Raw genomic sequence first — 19,239 nt, forward strand, 5'->3', positions numbered from 1 at the left:
AGTCAACACAGTCATTGACTGTACAAGTTATGCGCAATTTTCGATTTGGAATTCTTAACTAGGTTTTATAGGCCATTTTAGCCATATTTTGGCAATATTACCTGAACCACTAAAAAAGGGGTTACCCAAATGTATGGATCACAATACTGGAACGTCGGTCAAGGACAGAGTTTAACTGTCCATGCAATGCGCCACTTGAAGGCTTGCAACGAAGCTGAACTGTGTATTGTTACATACAGCTTTTGTTATTTACATGGAAATGTAATTCTGTAACCTTTTCTAGGATATGTGGTGATTGACATCAGAGGTCAATCCGAATTAATTGTTGCAGGTGTTGTGTGCAAGGACATGTGACAACGTTGCAAAATTAATCAAGTCAAGTCTTTGATAACATCTCACCCAAAGAGCAAAGAGTTGTAAGATAAGTGGTGTCAGTCTCCATCTTTAATTTGACTCGCCATGTAAAAGCACCAAGGCCAAGTGGATAACTAATCTGCCATAGTGTACATTTGAAATACCACGGACAACAATACAGTTGACACTATGCATCTCTCCTGTGCTTGTGCATTGGTCAACTACTGTGAAACAATGTGTCGAATTTACAGCTGACTCATAGTTTAAGCTTGGTCCCAGCATATTTCTTCTTCATTCATTTTGCATTTGTGTCAAACCTCAGATAACTGAAAGAATACATGAAGGTCCTTTCAACATTGACACAACACTGTTTGACTGCATGTGTTTAATAGTATTGTTATTTCGTGTTTTAAAGTTGCATGATGTATACTTTGTCATCCTGTGTCCTGCATCAGTACAGCATCATAAAGAGCCAGAGCTTTCTGTGAGCAGTTGCATTCCTGAGGTTTCCCAGGTTCCACTGTCCTATAGGTCATTAATGGGATAATGCATCGTTGTTTCATCTGAATTCTTTGTAACATCTGACTGTAAAGCCATGTGGTATATTTCAATTTACAAAACACAAAAGCAGATAAATTAATAAATTTATTTTGAACTTGGATCATAGAAGTTTATATACACTGAAAAGAATCTTTCCTTCTTTCATCCAGAACCATGCAGACAGCTATCACTCAATATAAGACAAATTATCACAACACTGCTACCTGACTGGCGTTCACAAGGTACTAACAATAAGCTCTAGATATCACCATGGCAACAGGCACACGCACAGACATACAGTGGTGTGTGTTCTTGTAGAAGGGATATAACATCAGAGAACTGAGATCACACAATTTCAGAAGTGAAAGAAGAATCACATTTACTTTCATATGTAAAGATAATTAGCCCCTGTTTGTTGAAGAAATATCTGAAGCAGCACTTTATTTCATACTTTCGTTGAATTTAGACCTATTGAGCACAACTGCAAAAATCATGTGTTTTTTTCCCCACAGCCGACTGATTTTCTGAAAGAAATATCCTCAAACTAAGTCATAAAAAAAACACCCAAAATTTGTTAACCTACCTATGTACAAAAGATAATATCTTGCATCTAAGGGCTACCTAAAGTTCATTCACATGTATATTTGACAAGTATCAGCTGTGTTGAAGTTCACACATCATGGTCAAACAAAATCTTTTGACTTTCAGCTCATCACAGACCTACGTATCCACAACCATCCAACTGTCAACAGCATTAAACCTTTCCACCAAGAACTGACCTGTAAACTTCAACACAGCTACATCCAGGAACAACAATATAGAATCTAGAATTGTATGTGCCAATAAGTATGTACAGTATTAAATAGTGGTCTGTCACACTGAGATGTCAGTGAATGATCATTTTACAAAGATTTTAAATCAAACTATGCCCACTGGGAGGAAGGTCCCCACAAAAAGTCAAACTTTTAAATTTACAAAATACATATTGTCTTTACTGGTTTTTGTGCTTCAAAAGACCATAGGCAAATGTGAACAGATGTGTAGTGGCACTGACACACAACAGTCCACAGATACCTGTTGTAAACAGTCCATGGATGATGGTATACATTAGTCCAAAGGCACTTGTATACAAGTCCTGAGGCAGTGGTATACGATAATCCACAAGCACTTGTACACAGGTCCTGAGGGAGTGGTATACAACAGTCCATGGACGATGGTACGCAATAGTCCACAGGCACTTGTACACAAGTCCACATATCCTTGTGCATAGAGGTGCATTAAACACCATTATCATTTTTTGTTAAATAATCTAGCTTTGTAACTGCACAGTTGCCAACATGTACAAGCCAACATCTGTGAAGTGAAGGTAGTGTTGGATATCAAGGTATAATAATGTCCGATGTGAAGTCCCTTTACGTCTGTTACATCTCAGCTAACCTTTTCACTGAAAATAGTTTTGAACTGGTAGTGATAAATTTGTTACATGTGTCACCTGGTTGTATGGGCCATTACGAGCTGAACGTTCATGTACACCCGTAACGTCCTTTGGTGTACAAGCCAATTCTGTTCGTAAATCACACACCCCACTAGTGGCACATGTAAGACATAGGCCAGAGGCACTTACACACAACTTCCTTCAGATATCTGTACACAGAAATGAGAGGCAACTGTGCCCTACAACCTTTGGCACAGGTCCACAAGAGCCCTCGGGCACAACAAACAGAAGTACAATCCTTTCACTATGACATGATATTTTGTTACAGTGACACAGTTTGACAAAAGATCATTACTAACACCAAAAGAAGAAGCAGAGATCTCGGCCAATCCTAGTTCTTAGTAAAAACTATTGCACTGCAGGTCAGTTGACACAGAAAGATTATTTTGTAAATCATTATGTTACACAGAATCTCTCTATACATACCACACAGTATATCTTAAAATTTCACGAGCTTGATGCTCATGGAAGGCAGCTCAGCCAGACATTACAATATTCAGATATTTATTCCCTGCAACAAGCATGTGTATTCAGCGTACTAACGTCAAAGTGATCAATAAAAATATAAATATCACTGTAAATGGCCAGGCTGGCCTCAATGTGAGACACAACTTACTGACATGACGGTACGTGTAGTTCACTGAATCACCAGTAAATTACAACAAAATACACTTCCTTGCCATACAATCAGAAGACTACGCATCACTGACAATTCAGTGACAAAGACCCAAATATGAAAATGATTTAATGTGTTAAGCCATAAATGGTTGGTGATAAAATACAGCAGGCATTTGGACTTTTAACGGTGTTGCAGCAACATCATGACTGTACCAATGTTGGAATTCAACCTTGGTCTTTGGCATGACAAGCGAACATATTAACACCTAGACTACCACTCTACAACTATGAGGATCTGAGACACAAACTTTATTGGGAATTTAGTGAATGAGAAGAAACACCTATTTGAAAGCTTCCCTCTTGTGATATACAGATGAACAGTTGAAAAGGCATACTGGTATATGATGTGTCCACAAATCACTAAGGTACACATTAAGAGCTTATTGAATAAAATATGAGATATCGATAGACTGAATATTGTTTCTTTTGACAATCAAAACACCAGTGATCAAATTGAGGTACATCATTATTCACCATCTTACTTTCAAAATAATCTCAATTTAGAGTAGACAAATACACGGTGAAGACATTCTACAATACATATATATATATACTAACTACTTTGCCATTCATGACCACACTTGTAATGTATCCCATATGTTAATATGTTAATGTACACTCCACCACAAGAAGCTTTATCACTATGTATATTGCCATTCTCTTCAACATGCTCACATACATGGGAATAATCAGTATACTGTAAACCTGGAGTGTCTGGTATTAGGTAAATATAGTGTTGAACCTGAACTACATAAAGTACTGCAGCTCACTGTTGTTGAGATGATTGAGATCAAACACAAGAGGATTTGCCAGGAGGTGTCAAGAAGCTCTTGTGACCCCTCTGACCAGTTGGTTGAAAACAAAGACATACAACTGGTTGTGTCCCATTGCTTCTGTTGAAACTAGCTAGGTTACACTAAGTGAGTCAATGGTGACTGGATCTATGTAATTCTGATCCATTGCTTAAAATCAAAACAAAGGCAATATCGGTTGTAATGATTACAATTTGAAGTGTTTCTTTTACAACATCTGAAGTGATGACGAGGATATGGCACAGTTGTTGAGGTTCTTTCTTGCAATACTTACCAGATTTACAGTGAGGATATTGAATATTGAGGAATATGTACAAAAAAGATCACATTCATCCTCAGAATATGAACACTATAAATAAAATAACACCATACTGTCACATATTAACAATATCAAGAACACCTATAAACACAGGACCCCAAAACAAACAAACCCAATTATTTGACAGGTGTTATGACTGTGTGAACATTTCTTTTTTGGAAATAAAATAAATTGAACATATTTTAACTCTGAATGTAAACTGAAAACCCTTAATGTATCCAATATTGAATATCGACCACAATTCAATAATTATGTGCTACAGTACCAGAACTGTTTAGAATAACCTGTTCAGAAACTACAGAATGCAAATGCTGTGGCATACTCTCTATTTCTGAACAGGTAGAACCTCATTCCTCTTGTATCTGTGTCCTAAAGTTTTATTAACAGTAACATATTGAGTGAGTGAGTATAGTTTTACGCAGATTTTAGCGATATTCCAACAATATCACAGCGGGGAACACCAGAAATGGGCTTCACACATTTTACCAATGTGGGGAATTGAACCCGGGGTCTCTGAGTGATGACTGAACGCTTTAACCACTAGGCTACCCCATCGCCCGCAAATTCTATGGCATACATTCTATTACTCAACAGGTAGAACCCGATTCCTCGTATCTGTTGCATGTGTCCCAATGTTTATTAACAGTAATATAGAAAGTCTTTCATAACTGATGGAAATAGTTTGGTGCTGTGACATGAACAGGTATGGTCTGATGGATTGTGATGTGAGACTAGTGAATTTCCGAACTAACTTTACAGAATGACCTTACAGAGCCATCCTGGAAATCACAGCACCAACCAGAGGATCAGAATTATATAAAGGTTTTACACTGACAGCACAAAAATAGCACAGTTATTATTTCAGTCACTTCCATATCAACTGTCAGAGTTTATTGATGTTATCTCTAAACTAAATAATAAAATGATGTAAATGAAAAAAAAGGTAAAATAAAACTTTGAGTAACAGGCATTTATGTTATTTGTTTCTATTAACAGCTATATACCACAGATAAGGATCTGGATACATCAGTCCAGTCCTGGAACCACAGTCCCTAAGTGTGACCATCTCATAGTGACCTCTGGAAAGTCAATAAAACATATATAACAAGAGGAAAAATAACACAACAAATAGGTAGAAACATTAGCTGAAGTTCAACTAAAACCAAAATTGTTCCCAAACACATTACCGTAGACATGTAGATTATTCTCTCATGCTAACTGCATATAAAACATCACACATTAAACCATATCACCAGTAGATGCATAAAAGAAGAAAAACATTTGATAATTTCCAGGTAAAATAAGGTTTCTCTATCTAAAATCACAGTACAGTTAGCATACATTCTGGAGCATATGGTTCAGGCAATGGTCAAGGACATATATTATGTCTAAATATCCTAAATCATTCCTGTCTCAGAGTAGAACATACATTTTAGAAAGAGGACATTGTGCATATAGTACTTCTAACTAAGAAAGTGATATCTTGAAATTCTTAATAAACTGCTTGCTATACTGATATTTCTTAGCTAAATTTTCATTTTAATTAAATGTTTTCTCTCATAGAATATAATAGTATTTAATTCAAGGCATGTCAACGATTTGATATAATATTGAGGGTTCCTATCATCATACTTAGTACTAAGTAAGGTGGGTAATTAACATGAATTAAGTATCTCACTAAAGTAAGTTGTACCTGTTATCGGTACCAGCCTGAACCAGATATACAGGTGTACTATAATCAGCTTCCTCTGCATTAGTAAACACTCAGCAATGATTACACACAGAGTGAGTTTAGTTTAACATTGCTTTTAGCAATATGATGGCAGGGGACATCTGAAATAGGACTAATAAATTGTGCACAAGTAAAAGACCGTGATAACTGTCATCATTACTTTTAGTACAATATAGACAAACTTTGTGGATAACAACTTCTTTATTTCGTGAGTGCAATATTTTGATACAGATTCTTGTACCATTGTCAAGGGAAACGTCGCACTCACAAAATAAAGAAGTTGTTATCCACAAAATTTGTCTATATTGTAAATCCCAGCTTCCAAAATGCCACTCAAAGAAATTACTTTATGTGTCTGAAAGCTATAATTCTGAACCAGTTCACAATGCTTCAATTTTAGTACAAATTCAACTGAAAATGTAAACATAGCATACCTTTTTATTTTGTTCAAGCAAGACTAGCTACAAACGCTGTTTCTCAGGACTAGTAAAAAACAGTTCATTTCCAAACTGTGTACCTATGTTGGGAAACAAACCTAGGACTTTGGAATGACAAGGGAACACCTTAACCACTGCCCGATAAAGGGAGCATTATGAGCCAGACAAGTACCAGCATCAGCTACTGATGCCGAATTCTTAAAAGACAGGTGAGGGTATGTCAAGGTACGACATTGCTTATAGAGGGACTTACAAAATATGTACAAGTACTCCCCACACCTGCACATAAACCATACTTATATACAATGTACAATTATGACACATCGCATTTCAAGAATCAACTTGTTGCAGTAATGAGTATATTATGAACACATTGTGACTAATCTTCATACAACTGTACCAAAGGTAATCAATGTTGACATATTAGACCTCTCACATAAGGACACATCTTATTGCAACATAAAGTCTTGCTTGATATGTGCATTTTGCAACGGATATATTCTATTAAAATGAGCATACATTAAGCCATTACAATCCCGCACAGCTTCACAGACACTCTACTACACCTCCAGCGACAAGAAATGACTGCAGTTCTCCATGGTTAACATGAAAGTTCTTTACTTGGTATAATAATAAACACACAGTTCCCGTATTATTCACGTCATAATTATATTACATCTGTCTTATTAATAATTAATTACCAAAATCACAAGCAGAAAATACATAAATATCCTATGTACATGTTGTTGACTGAAGGTGAGGTGTGATATATCGTCTAGATTGCACGAGATGGAGGAGGCTAGGTTATACTGCTGCACCAGCCTGGGAGGTTTTGCTGGAAGATGCAGAGTCTTTCCGAGTTGTCTCCCTTGCCCATGGTTTGGCTTTGACGCGATAGAACTTTGTTCCCACCGGGACCTTGAATCTGTTCTGGGGCTGTGTAACATGAAATTATTAGGTATTTTAGAAAATACATGACTTAGTTTTCATTATCATCATCATCATCATCATATAGTTAATAACATACATCAAAGTCAGCAGGTGAGTTTTTTAAATACTGATTTGAACAGTATTTTGAGTTACAAACAACAAGGCATGTGCACCGAATTTGTCTCATACACAGACATTTAACACTTTGGAGAAACCTGCGTGCACAGCCAAATCGGAGATTAGAGCAAATGAGTTAGTGAATGAATGTTGTTTATAGAGTGCAGTCATCAATATTACACCCCCCTTGGAATTGACTTTGGACCGGACAGATGTGTGTGTTTACATGTGTGTTAATCCTAGTATTCTAGAGATATACAGTGGCCTGGAAATTATTGAGTGTGAACCAGGCAATTCAGTGATTGCTATACAATCCACACTGTAGTGGTACAAGGGCTGGTCACCAGGCCTGACCTCACGATTCATACTGGTTTCCTCTTGTGATGATTCTAACCTCAAAATATGTAACACGGCCAGATCAATGTGTGGTGATAAGTTCCAGGGCATGCTAACCAATCAGGCCTCAAAACTGACCAAAGATGTTTGCACCTTCTTCTTCACAGAATCTCAGCAAGCACATGTGATACATGTGGTCTCACCTTAGGAAAGTGAGTTTGTACAAAATTGCCTCTGTTCACCCAGCAGACAATGAGTACCTAGTGGGATAAGTCATGTGACTATAACCTTCTAGCACCTCACAGGCAGCTTGGGTTATCCGAGGTAATAAAAATCAGATTGTCTGCGCTTTGAGCAACTGCAACGGATGGAAAATAGCGCATAACAAATGCACTTATTATTATTATTAAGACCCTTGGATAATAACCAGGGAACATCATATACTGAGAACTGAGGACATAACCCTACAGATCTTGCTGTGTCACAATAAAGAACTGGTGCCTCCAAAACAAAATGGTTTGCTCTTGTGACTCATCATGCTTGTGTCATATCAATAATGTTTGACTAAAGAAATGATCACTGTCTGATCCTTTCCATAATAAGGTGTAATAGTCCACCACTGCACTAACCTTCTTTGCCTGACAATATTCTTTATCAACTATCTCAGCAAGTACCCAGGATTTCTTAGCTTCACTCGGACCTGAAACCATAAAACACTTGGTTATACAAACTCCTAAACTAAATATCACTTCAACCAAGACATGATATTAGCCTTTTTCCTGTCTCACAGTTCATCACTACAACAAAGGCAGGAGTCTGTAATGTTTACCTGTCTTGAGTCCCAGACTCTCCAGGCACTCAGTGTGGAGGAAGTGCAGCGTGGAGGTGATGGTGAACACAACATACTGGTCATGTCGCTCGTCAAGGCAGAGCAGCACCAGGTCCCCCACCATGCAGCTAAAGCAAAGAAGAACAACTATCTCATTTCAGACTTCCATCACAGATCTTCTTTACATTGAAACCCATCCATCTGGACTCTGTTTCACCATATTGTTTTCTTGTATATCTATACATTTGCAGGGACATTACTGCTGGAAATTTCATGAATTTTTTAATCTATTAACAAAAAAGTATACTTTAATAACAGATGAAAAATGGGATTATGCTTTAGACCTGATTATGTTGAACAAGGTGTGGTCCTGTTGCAAGCTGACAGATTTGTGTCACTGCCTATTCCCAAACTGTGCTGGTTCAAACAGCTTTTGATCCATTTGAAGCAGCTGTTGGCAACATGACACTAAACACATCCTGGCTTGGACTTACTGCTTATTTCCAACATGCAAACATGAGATGAGTTAAGTGGAAGATCACTTATTAAACCATTGGCAGCTGCCGTGACAACATGGTACCCTTCATCCCCTTTCAATTTCCTTTGCTACAGATATGCGTTTATTCAACTCGGACTGATCCAAATGATCAATAAAAGGGAGATAACTCTGTATTTACTGTTATAAAACAATTTTTAAATTGATGAAAAACATGATCATTTCATACTTGAATTGAGCATTGTTATTATTCCATGTCTGAATATACAGATGTTGCTACCTTGTGATGGAGACCTTGTCCTGTGCGAGTGTCCTGATGCTGGCTGTCATAGAGAGCTCCATCTGGAACACGAACACCTCATCATAACTGACTGTATTGTAGGGATAAGTGGCAAAGTAGGGACTGACTGTAATGTTGGAATATACTGTAATGCAGGGACTGACTAATGTTGGAATATACTGTAATGTAGGGAAAAGCCTGTAATGGAGGGATATACTGTAATGGAGGAACTGACTCTAATGTATGGACAGACTCTAATGTTGGAATAGACTGTAATTTAGGGAAAGACTAATTTGGGGTTGGACTGTAACATAGGAAAAGACTAATGTAAGGACAGACTATAATGTTGGAATAGACTGTAATGTATGGACAGACTCTAATGTTGGAATATACTGTAATGTATGGACAGACTCTAATGTTGGAATATACTGTAATGTATGGACAGACTCTAATGTTGGAATATGTTGGAATATACTGTAATGTATGGACAGACTCTAATGTTGGAATATACTGTAATGTATGGACAGACTCTAATGTTGGAATAGACTGTAATGTATGGACAGACTCTAATGTTGGAATAGACTGTAATGTATGGACAGACTCAAATGTTGGAATATACTGTAATGTATGGACAGACTCTAATGTTGGAATAGACTGTAATGTATGGACAGATTCTAATGTTGGAATATACTGTAATGTATGGACAGACTCTAATGTTGGAATATACTGTAATGTATGGACAGACTCTAATGTTGGAATATACTGTAATGTATGGACAGACTCTAATGTTGGAATATACTGTAATGTATGGACAGACTCTAATGTTGGAATATACTGTAATGTATGGACAGACTCTAATGTTGCAATAGACTGTAATGTAGGGACAGACTGTAATGTAGGGATTGACTGTAATGTAGATTTCTTTCTGTCTGAGGAGAACACATAACTCACCACTCTCTCCTGAAGCTTGTTGATCTCCTCCTCCTTGTTCTTTAGGGCCTAAAATGTTAGAATGTATCAGAGTGAAGGTTGAAGAGTTGATGTTTCATTAATTATATTCAGTGAAACAATAACAGTGCATTGACAGCTAATTGATCACAGCAAGACCACATTACTGTCAAACTGAGTGTTCATTACTATCCTGCCTAAATTTGATGTATGTATTTTTAAACCTTACTTTAATAAATAAAACCAAAAATGCCAGTAAATAAACTCTTATTTTAAAAAATTCATGAATATTCAATTCTAGTGATTCCGAATAACAAACTGAATTCATGAAGGGATATGGTTTGATTAACAGAGTTACAAGTGTAATTACTGCTACTTGCATACTAGCAGTCTCCCTGAACACCTGTAGAAAATACTTTCACACAAGATCATAGCTATGGTCAGCACCATTATTTGAAAATGTTTCAAGTCATTAAGACTGTGTGTGTTCACACAGAATCGTTCAAGTTAAAGTTAGTCCTATATATTACTATCAACGTATCCAGACTCATATATACTTACAAATTCTAACTCAGAGGCTTTAGACTCAATAGAAACCACTGACGCACTGCAAAAAAAAAAGCATATTCGAAAATCTGGACTTTCTCAACACATAGTTAGCTATTCAGAATTAGAAGATAAAGCTACTTTGCTTTCAATTTTGCGGTCCTTTATTATTGATTTAAGACCGCTAAATGTAATTTAAAAACCGAACTAAATTACATTTAGCGGTCTTAAATCAATAATTGATTTAAGCTTTATCTTCATTCTAGCATGACTGATAAGCATTTTAAAACCGAACTGTTTGGCGCGCAAGAACACAAGGCGCAAAGGGGCCTTTTCCTGGAAATCGCTTGGAATTGTCCCGTTGAGGGACAGGTTGTGTTATGAACAAAATGAGACATTTTCAACAACATAAATGCTTTATTTCAGGAACCAGAATGCTTGTATTTGTAACAAGTAGCATACATAAATATAAAAAATACAGTTTATACTGTGAGCAAGTACAATTATTTGATTTTTCTCAAGCAAATTATTGATCTCCCCTACTGTATGACAATTGACTCGTCCCAATTCAAGCTGTGAAGTCGCTAAGTTTAGTCGCCGCTAACTTTATTCACAGAATTTTTTAATAACTGTTGATAACCACCCCACTATTCCCAATTTGGAAAAAACTGACATGCCACGTTTTATGTGGGATACATGGACAGTGGAAGTGGAAGGACTTGGCATTATGTCCGGGATGGAAGCGGTCAGGTTAGGATGTGTGGGCCGGCGTGTGTTGTCGACGTCAACACACGTAGATCTGGACCCGGTTTGAATATACTGCCGCTTTTGCGCTGCTGACGGATTTTCCAGCTTCGTAGTTTCTTCACTGGGATTAGGTTCAAGAAATTCTCCTTCAAACCATTCGCTTTTTACTTTAAAAAAAACCCAAAGATGCTGCCGAGATAGAAATTGCCAATGTCCGACATGTTTGTTTACAAACAATAGGGTCAACAAGTTCGTTGTATTCATATGAGGTGAATCTGTCACTTTAATTAGCGGTCTTAAACTGCCATTTAAATACGGTTTTGATGAGCTCTCAGCCAATCAGAATCGAGTATCACACAATGTCATGCTAGAATGTACACTGAAGAAAACATAGAGAAGGAATATTCTTCACTTCTCATGATTCTTTGAAAAAAAAAGTAAATAGGCCAAAAGAAAATGACTATCGTAAGGCTCAAATGACAACAGATATAAATGAGCACACTGGTGTTTAAATGAAGAAATGTTAAAATGAAACTGCTAACAAAAATAAATTCTCGGGTATATTGCACATTTAAAAATCTTTGACAACATAAGACATACCCCTCCTTGACGTCTGGTGGTGTAACAGCGATCTCGGACTTGGTGAGAATCTGCTGCTGTAGCTGTGTCAGCTTCTGTTGGAGGAGCGACATCTCATCCTGGAGCTGAGCTTCCGTACTCCTGGGAAAACAGTCGAAATGACAGATTACGAAACAATATGAACACAAATAGTCCAGCAGAAACACCATCTCATCCTTGAGCTGAGCCTTTGTACCCCTGAGAACAGTAGCTGTACCAAAATCATAAACAAATACCATTGCATTGTTCAGGGGAAATACCATTTCATCCTAAGTTCCTCAAACCAGGGAACAGCCAACATGGCAAATTCTGAACAATATCAACACAAATAGTCAGCATCCTTACTTCTATCACTCAATATGACCGGTTACTGAACAATATCAACACAAACAACAAACATTTCATAATCCTTTCTCCCTATATCTAGATGTTCCCCCGCAGCTTCACTTACCATCATGATCCAGACACTTATCTCTCTTCTCCCAACCATCACACACTTCCAGTGTTCCCAGTCCTTACCTATGCTGGTTGTCATTTTCCTCAAGCTTGTCCCGGATCTGCTCCAGTTCCTTCTCCACCAACAGCTTCTCACTGGAAACTGACTCCAGCTTTTCTGAAACAGAAAGTACAGCACAGATTGGTGAAGATCATGTGAACATTCACTGGATTTTCATCATATACCGGTAAATAAAATGACAGAATCACTACATTCAGTGTAGAAAAATGTAATTTTTTAAAGTAAAATTGATATTTTATACTTATCCTGACTCATGATCTTTTGCTTATCTCCTTCTTCTATGCGAATGTTAGTGGAACACTTGAATCCCTTGTAGGTCCCTGAAGCGAACGTAAAAGTTCACTCACCCACGAGTTACCTCCCTATTCCCGCGCAAACAGTCATGTGACCAGCCATACTTGCCACTCTTTCCTGAATATAGCCCATGCACTTGGATCTACTGTGAAATCCGAAGTGTCTTCAGCGGGGAGGTCGGGAGGGCTTGACCTTATGAGTCAGGATAAGTATAAAATATCAATTTTACTTAAAAAATTACATATATTTCCTTATCCTGACTCATGATCTTTTGCTTATAGAATCCGACGGATTGGTGGTGGGTCAAGCCACTTCATGGATTCATCAGCTGTCCTTAGATACGTCCTGTATCCCCCATGGGAACTGCATAACGGCATTTCCTAGATCCTATTCTTCCAACTTCCGTTGTAACTCAGGGGGACCACAATCTTGTCTTACTTCTCTCCCAGACAAGTGAATCTTCTAGATTCATGTGGATTTTAGATATACTAGTATCTTCTTTTTACTAGTTATCTATAACAACCCATAGATTATGATAAGATCGTTATCATAAATGAGTTGCGACCCCTTAACATACAGGTAAGATTGTTACCTGTCCAGAGTCTTAATCACTCATGCTAGTCTAGTCTAGACTGTGCGCATGGACTTTCAAACCAATACTTTTTCGTAGTAAAAGTTATCAACAAGTCAACGTGATAAAGAGTGAGATTTCCAACTCAGTGCCTTTGTGGAACCGTTAGTTGTTGTGCTACAACAAGAGGCCCAAACTGGTGAATGCCTGAGACGTCTTCGGTGTCTATGTCTCTGAGGTAGTGGTTGGCAACTTCCAAAAGCAGCCCTCCTTTATTGATGATATTGAGCAATTTCCTTGCAGAGCGAGTGTAGATGCCAGTGCTCTGACTTCATGTGGGTTGGAAGCTCTTGGAGGTTCTAATCCTGCTGCTTTATAGGCTCCTAGTATAACAGCTCTCATCCAAAACAATATGGTTGTTCTTGAGACCTCCACCGATGTCTCCGTCAACAAAGGGATGAAAAGGCGCTTGAATTTTCTTCTCCTTGTTTCAGTCTTTTGAAGATATATCTTCAAGGCTCTGACAGGACACAAGGATAAGTCCTGGGTGTCCTCGGGACCGAGGATCGTAGATAGCGCTAGCACATGGAACTGTCTATCTGGTTGACCAGGTAGTTGATTCTTTGCAATAAAATCCCATCTAAGTCCTAGATGTACTGCAGCATGGTGCCCCGTGTCGAATATAGTTCGTCCAAAATCCAGCGCATGTATCTCTGACATTCGAGCTGCCGTGGCTAGGGCAAGGAGGAACAGAGTTTTCTGTGTAAGTAGCTGGAAGGTAGTATGCTCTAGAGGTTCGTAGGCATCACTCATGAGATGTCGTAGAATTACGTTCAGATTCCAAGCTGGTGCTCTGAATTTCTTTTGCTGGTCTTCCAGTTTAAAACAGCGTAGCAGAGCAAGTAATTCAGGTACTTTCGTCAAGTTGATGCCTGTCTTCATAGTGATGACTGTACTAATCGCTGCCAGATATGTAGATAATGTTGAACCTTTCAAATGCCTTGTATGTCTAAGGTAACATAGATATTCCGCCACTTGAGGATGAGATGCTTTCATAGCTGTGAAGCCTTTCCGCTTTGCATATTGTTCAAATTTCTGCCATTTGTCGTCGTACAAATTGCGAGTTGATCTGCTTAACGCGTTGGTTACTGCTTTCGCTGCTCTGGCGGAGTATCCTCTTTTCTTCAGACAAGTTTTGATACGGTCCACACGTGTAACTGGAACATTAGTGGGTTCCCGTGGACTTGCTTGGTGTGCAGATGTATGAGTAGGTTCGGCCATTCTGGTAGTTTGAGGGTTGGACTTCCAAGTTCTTGTACTAGATCTAGCAACCAGACTCTCGCTGGCCAAAAGGGCGCGACCAAAGTCAGTTGTAGCTCTTGGGTCTGTTTGATCTTTAATAGTGCTTTCGGTAGTAAGATCGGAAGCGGAAACGCGTAAGCGTTTAGTCCTTCCCATGATATGCTCAGTGCATCTGTTGCCCAGGCTTGAGGATCTGGTATTGGTGAGACGAATGTCTGTAGTTGTTTGTTGAACCTCGTGGCGAACAGGTCTATGCATGGGGATCCTATTTCCCCTATGCCGCTGTGATGTTGCTGGAAGATTGCTAAAAGCGGCGTAAAACCAAACTCACTCACTCACTCCCTTATGATGAGCCGAAATGCCTCTGGGTGGAGCATACATTCTGTGGGTGACAGATGAAGTGGACGAGATAGAGCGTCTGCTAGTACGCTCTTGGCTCCTGGTATGTGACACGCCTTTAACCAGATGTTTGCTTCCTCCGTGATGTTGAACAACTGGAATGTGAGCTGAAGTAGGCTTGGTGATCTCGTTGATCCCTGCCGATTTATGGAGAATGCCACTGTTGAGCATTCTGTTGATCAGTGAGCTTGACCAAAGTTCTAAGGCGTTGATCACAGCTTTCATTTCCAGCAGATTGATGTAAAGATGCTGTTCTAGTTTCGACCACTTTCCTGGTGCTACTTGGTTGTTGAGATGTGCACCCAATCCTTGCAGTGATGCATCTACGTAAAGGTGTGTGTCAAACACAAGCTCTTGTAAATAGGTCCCTCCGCAGACATTCGATCTGTGAGTCCACCATAGCAGGTACGTCTTGAGATTGTCTGGTAGCGAGATCAGGTCGACGCTGTCCAGATGTTTTGCCAGGAAATGCTGCAAAGGGCGTAGTTGTAATCTTCCTGTGCGAGTCAAGTCCTGCGCTGAGGTTAGTTTAGACCGAGTAGGCACTGCCATGTTCGTAGTGGTAACGGAGAGATGACTGCTTCTGGAATCATGGCTTGTATCTTGACCCAATGATCTTCTGGGACCACATTTCGATTCTGTGTTGTGATAAATCTTATTCCCAGAAATTGAAGATCTTGTTTTGGTTCCAACTCTGATTTCATCAGGTTCACTAGCCTCCCAGTTGTGTGAGCAATTTGATTGTGAAGTTCAGCTGCTGTCTGAGTTGAATGGCATTTTGATGAACCTGTATCCTGTCCTCCAGATAAAAGACACTGCGTAGACCTCGATGATAGGTGATGATAGGCTTGGTCACTCGTGTGAATAACCACGGAGCCGACGATATTCCAAACGGTAGGACGTTCCATTGGAAGTGCTGACCTCTGAATAGGAATCTTAGATATGTTCTTGATTCCAGATGTATTGGGATGTGCAGATATGCATCCTGAAGGTCTATGCTGGCCATTTAATCTGCTGGACGGACGAGTTGTCTGAGTTGAGGTAGGTGGATCATTTTGAACCTGTCTTGTTTGAGTAGATAATCCTCCGAACATATGTGAGGGCTGCGGGATCTAGATGTGGAACGGCTGGATCTCGGAGAGGGCTTCCTAGACGTTCTCGAACGTTGAAGGTTCGTCTGAGTGTGAGGATCTTCGCAAATTTGAACGTTCGCAAACGTTATCTTCAGTTGTAGACCTGTTAGGCGTAGATGTAGGTCTATCAGTTTCGTGAAGGTCCAGGGGTCTGCGAATGTAGCTTGCCCTCGTAGGGTTCTGCCATGCCTCTGTTTCCTCGGCGAACCGACGCTTCATCATGGCCATCATCTTCGTAGTAAACTGTCTCATAAAGTCGCCCGGATCGAAGTTCTGCGTTGTCTGGAACTGATGCGGAGTGGACGACTGACTGACTGACTGACTGAGTTTGGTTTTACGCCGCTTTTAGCAATATTCCAGCAACATCACGGCGGGGGGTCACCAGAAAGGGGATTCACACATTGTACCCATGTGGGGATTCGAACCCGGGTCTTCGGCGTGACGAGCCAACGCTTTAACCACTAGGCTACCCCACCGACCCCGGAGTGGACGAAGCGTTTGCGAACGCTGAGGTGTTGTGTGCGTCTACTTCGCTGATGTTGTCTCTGATGACTGCCATCTGCGTAGCTGGTGGTTGGTCATCGAACAGCTGAGCAGCTGTCGTAGTTGCAAGAGACGATCGTGTCATCGTGGAGGTCGATTGCGTTGCCGTTTTGGCAGGTCTAATAGGTACTTCAGGTAAAAGTATCGGAGGTCAGCAAACACGTCTGCTTCGTCAGGCATGACAATCTCTTCATTAAACGACCTCTGATGTGTTGTCTTACTGGGACGAGTTGATTTCAACGACGATCTAGTTGCAGATGACTTCTTCTGCGTCGCAGATGATGAAGACGTCTTCTTCTTATGTCATCAACTCGGTCGTAGCAGACCTCTTCTTAGAGCCAGTAACAGACGACTGCCCCTGCAACGTACTCGACAAAACACCTGAATTATGTATTTCGGCAGTAGCAAACAACATCCGGTCACCGGCTTGATCTCCAGATTTATCAACAGTGACTTGTGATGACTTCCTCACCTGATCCATCGCACGTCTATAGATGTAAGACAAATATTGATTAAATTGCAAATTTGATAACTCAATGCAATATCTACAACGCAAGGTGGAAGAACATGGATTAATGCACGACGGGCATTGGGGTGAGGATCAGCCACTGATAGCCCGGAACCTGCAAACACTGCAAGATTTCATCAAAGGTAAACAATTACATAACGATGAAATAAGTTACAAATTACAAATAATTTCTTCAATTTATTTACATATAATGCAAGCTAGTTATAGCCGAAAACCATACACAGCATAATTTTGATAAAAGGATCTAAATGTAAAGGATATAATGCCGTATACGGGACTCCAGTGCTCGCACAACCATCCGCTTGGGCGATGAAGGAGAGAGTGGCAAGTATGGCTGGTCACATGACTGTTTGCGTGGGAAAAGGGAGGTAACTCTTGGGTGAGTGAACTTTTATGTCCGCTTTAGGGAACTACAAGCGATTCAAGTGTTCCACTAAAATTCGCATAAAAGGAGATAAGCAAAAGATCATGAGTCAGGATAAGGAAAAATTGATGATTTTCATAAACCAGGAAGATGTGTTATCCTGAATATTTTCTTCAAAAGAGTTCCTCAAGAAACTACAGATCTTTGCAATTCACACAACATAACCATCGCTCTGTGTAGCACGGGAGCAGTATATTTAATGTGACCATATCATTTAGCAACAGTTCCAGACATCTGCAGCAATGTGAGAAAAGATGATAATCATGGTTCCAATATGACCTGAGTGTCTGCTATGGTTCAAAGAGTGATGGTGCTGACAGACCAAATATAAATCCCAAGTGTCATGTGTTTGTTTTTTAATGCCGCAGTCAGTAATATTCCAGATATATGGCAGCAGTCTGTACATAATCAAGTCTTTACCAGAGAATCCAGTGATTAACATCATGAGCATCGACCTACACAATTGGGATAATATTGACATGAGTCAACCAAGTCTGCAAGCCTGACCAACCGATCCTGTTAGTTGCCTCTTACGACAAGCATGGGTTGCTGAAGACCAATTCTAACCCTGATCTTCGTGGGTCTGTGTCATGTGAACACCTACCTGTCTGTTCATGTAGCTGCTGTTTCACCTCATCGATCACCTTGTCCTTCTCCTGCCCCACACGACTCACAGCCTCATTGAACTGGACCTGCAGACAAAGCTTCAGTTAAACGACAGAACTAACAATACAATGTGTGTATCTATGGTATTTAGAATTTGGATACAATCATGGAATTTATCTCAATATCTGGCAAGACATAGAGATTATTACACAAGCAAGTGTGTCATACGACTTTGTATTGCCCGAGAGAGAGAGCGGGTTATGTTTCACCACATGGGTAATAAGTTCCAGATCTATATACTTTATAAGTTGTCTGCTTCTCTCGAGGGTAATACGGTCTGATGTATGCCTCTTTGTAGCAGTGTCACCAGAGCCGGCAAGCGAGGGATGGCACTGCTACAAAGATGCGTACATCAGACCGTATTACCCGAAGGAGAAGCATACAATGTATTTATCTTACAGCCATGTTAAATGTACAAAATATAATTTCATTTTATTTTAAACATCGCTACCGACTATATCACATGTAAACAAAATGGCGTCTGCCTCTCGACTTGATTTTTTAAACCAGTGAAACATATTCTGACAAGCTTAAAACTACTATAAAAATGTTAAACTTATGTTTAAGTTGAGTGTGCAAATGACTTAATGTATAAAATAGTTTAAATAAATCAGTGAAAGTCGGCAAAATAAATCTGTACAGAGTGA

The 19,239-nt window shown here is 39.5% G+C and overlaps 1 protein-coding gene across 1 annotated transcript in view; it reads right to left on the minus strand.

Moving 5' to 3' along the window:
- Positions 1-986: 986 nt before the first annotated feature.
- The window catches only part of LOC124275383 (RB1-inducible coiled-coil protein 1-like), a 61,323-nt gene continuing 43,070 nt past the window's right edge, over positions 987-19,239 (minus strand). Inside the window, 9 exon segments of the mRNA XM_046710917.1 lie at positions 987-7,303; positions 8,380-8,450; positions 8,580-8,707; positions 9,356-9,417; positions 10,307-10,354; positions 10,865-10,910; positions 12,197-12,316; positions 12,734-12,827; positions 18,531-18,618. Of these exon segments, the coding sequence (XP_046566873.1) occupies positions 7,172-7,303; positions 8,380-8,450; positions 8,580-8,707; positions 9,356-9,417; positions 10,307-10,354; positions 10,865-10,910; positions 12,197-12,316; positions 12,734-12,827; positions 18,531-18,618 (789 nt within the window). The 3' untranslated portion in view covers positions 987-7,171.

This window comes from Haliotis rubra, unplaced genomic scaffold (genome assembly GCF_003918875.1).
Source record: "Haliotis rubra isolate DU_JTF1 unplaced genomic scaffold, ASM391887v1 Scf2, whole genome shotgun sequence".
NCBI classification, from domain to species: Eukaryota; Metazoa; Mollusca; class Gastropoda; order Lepetellida; family Haliotidae; genus Haliotis; species Haliotis rubra.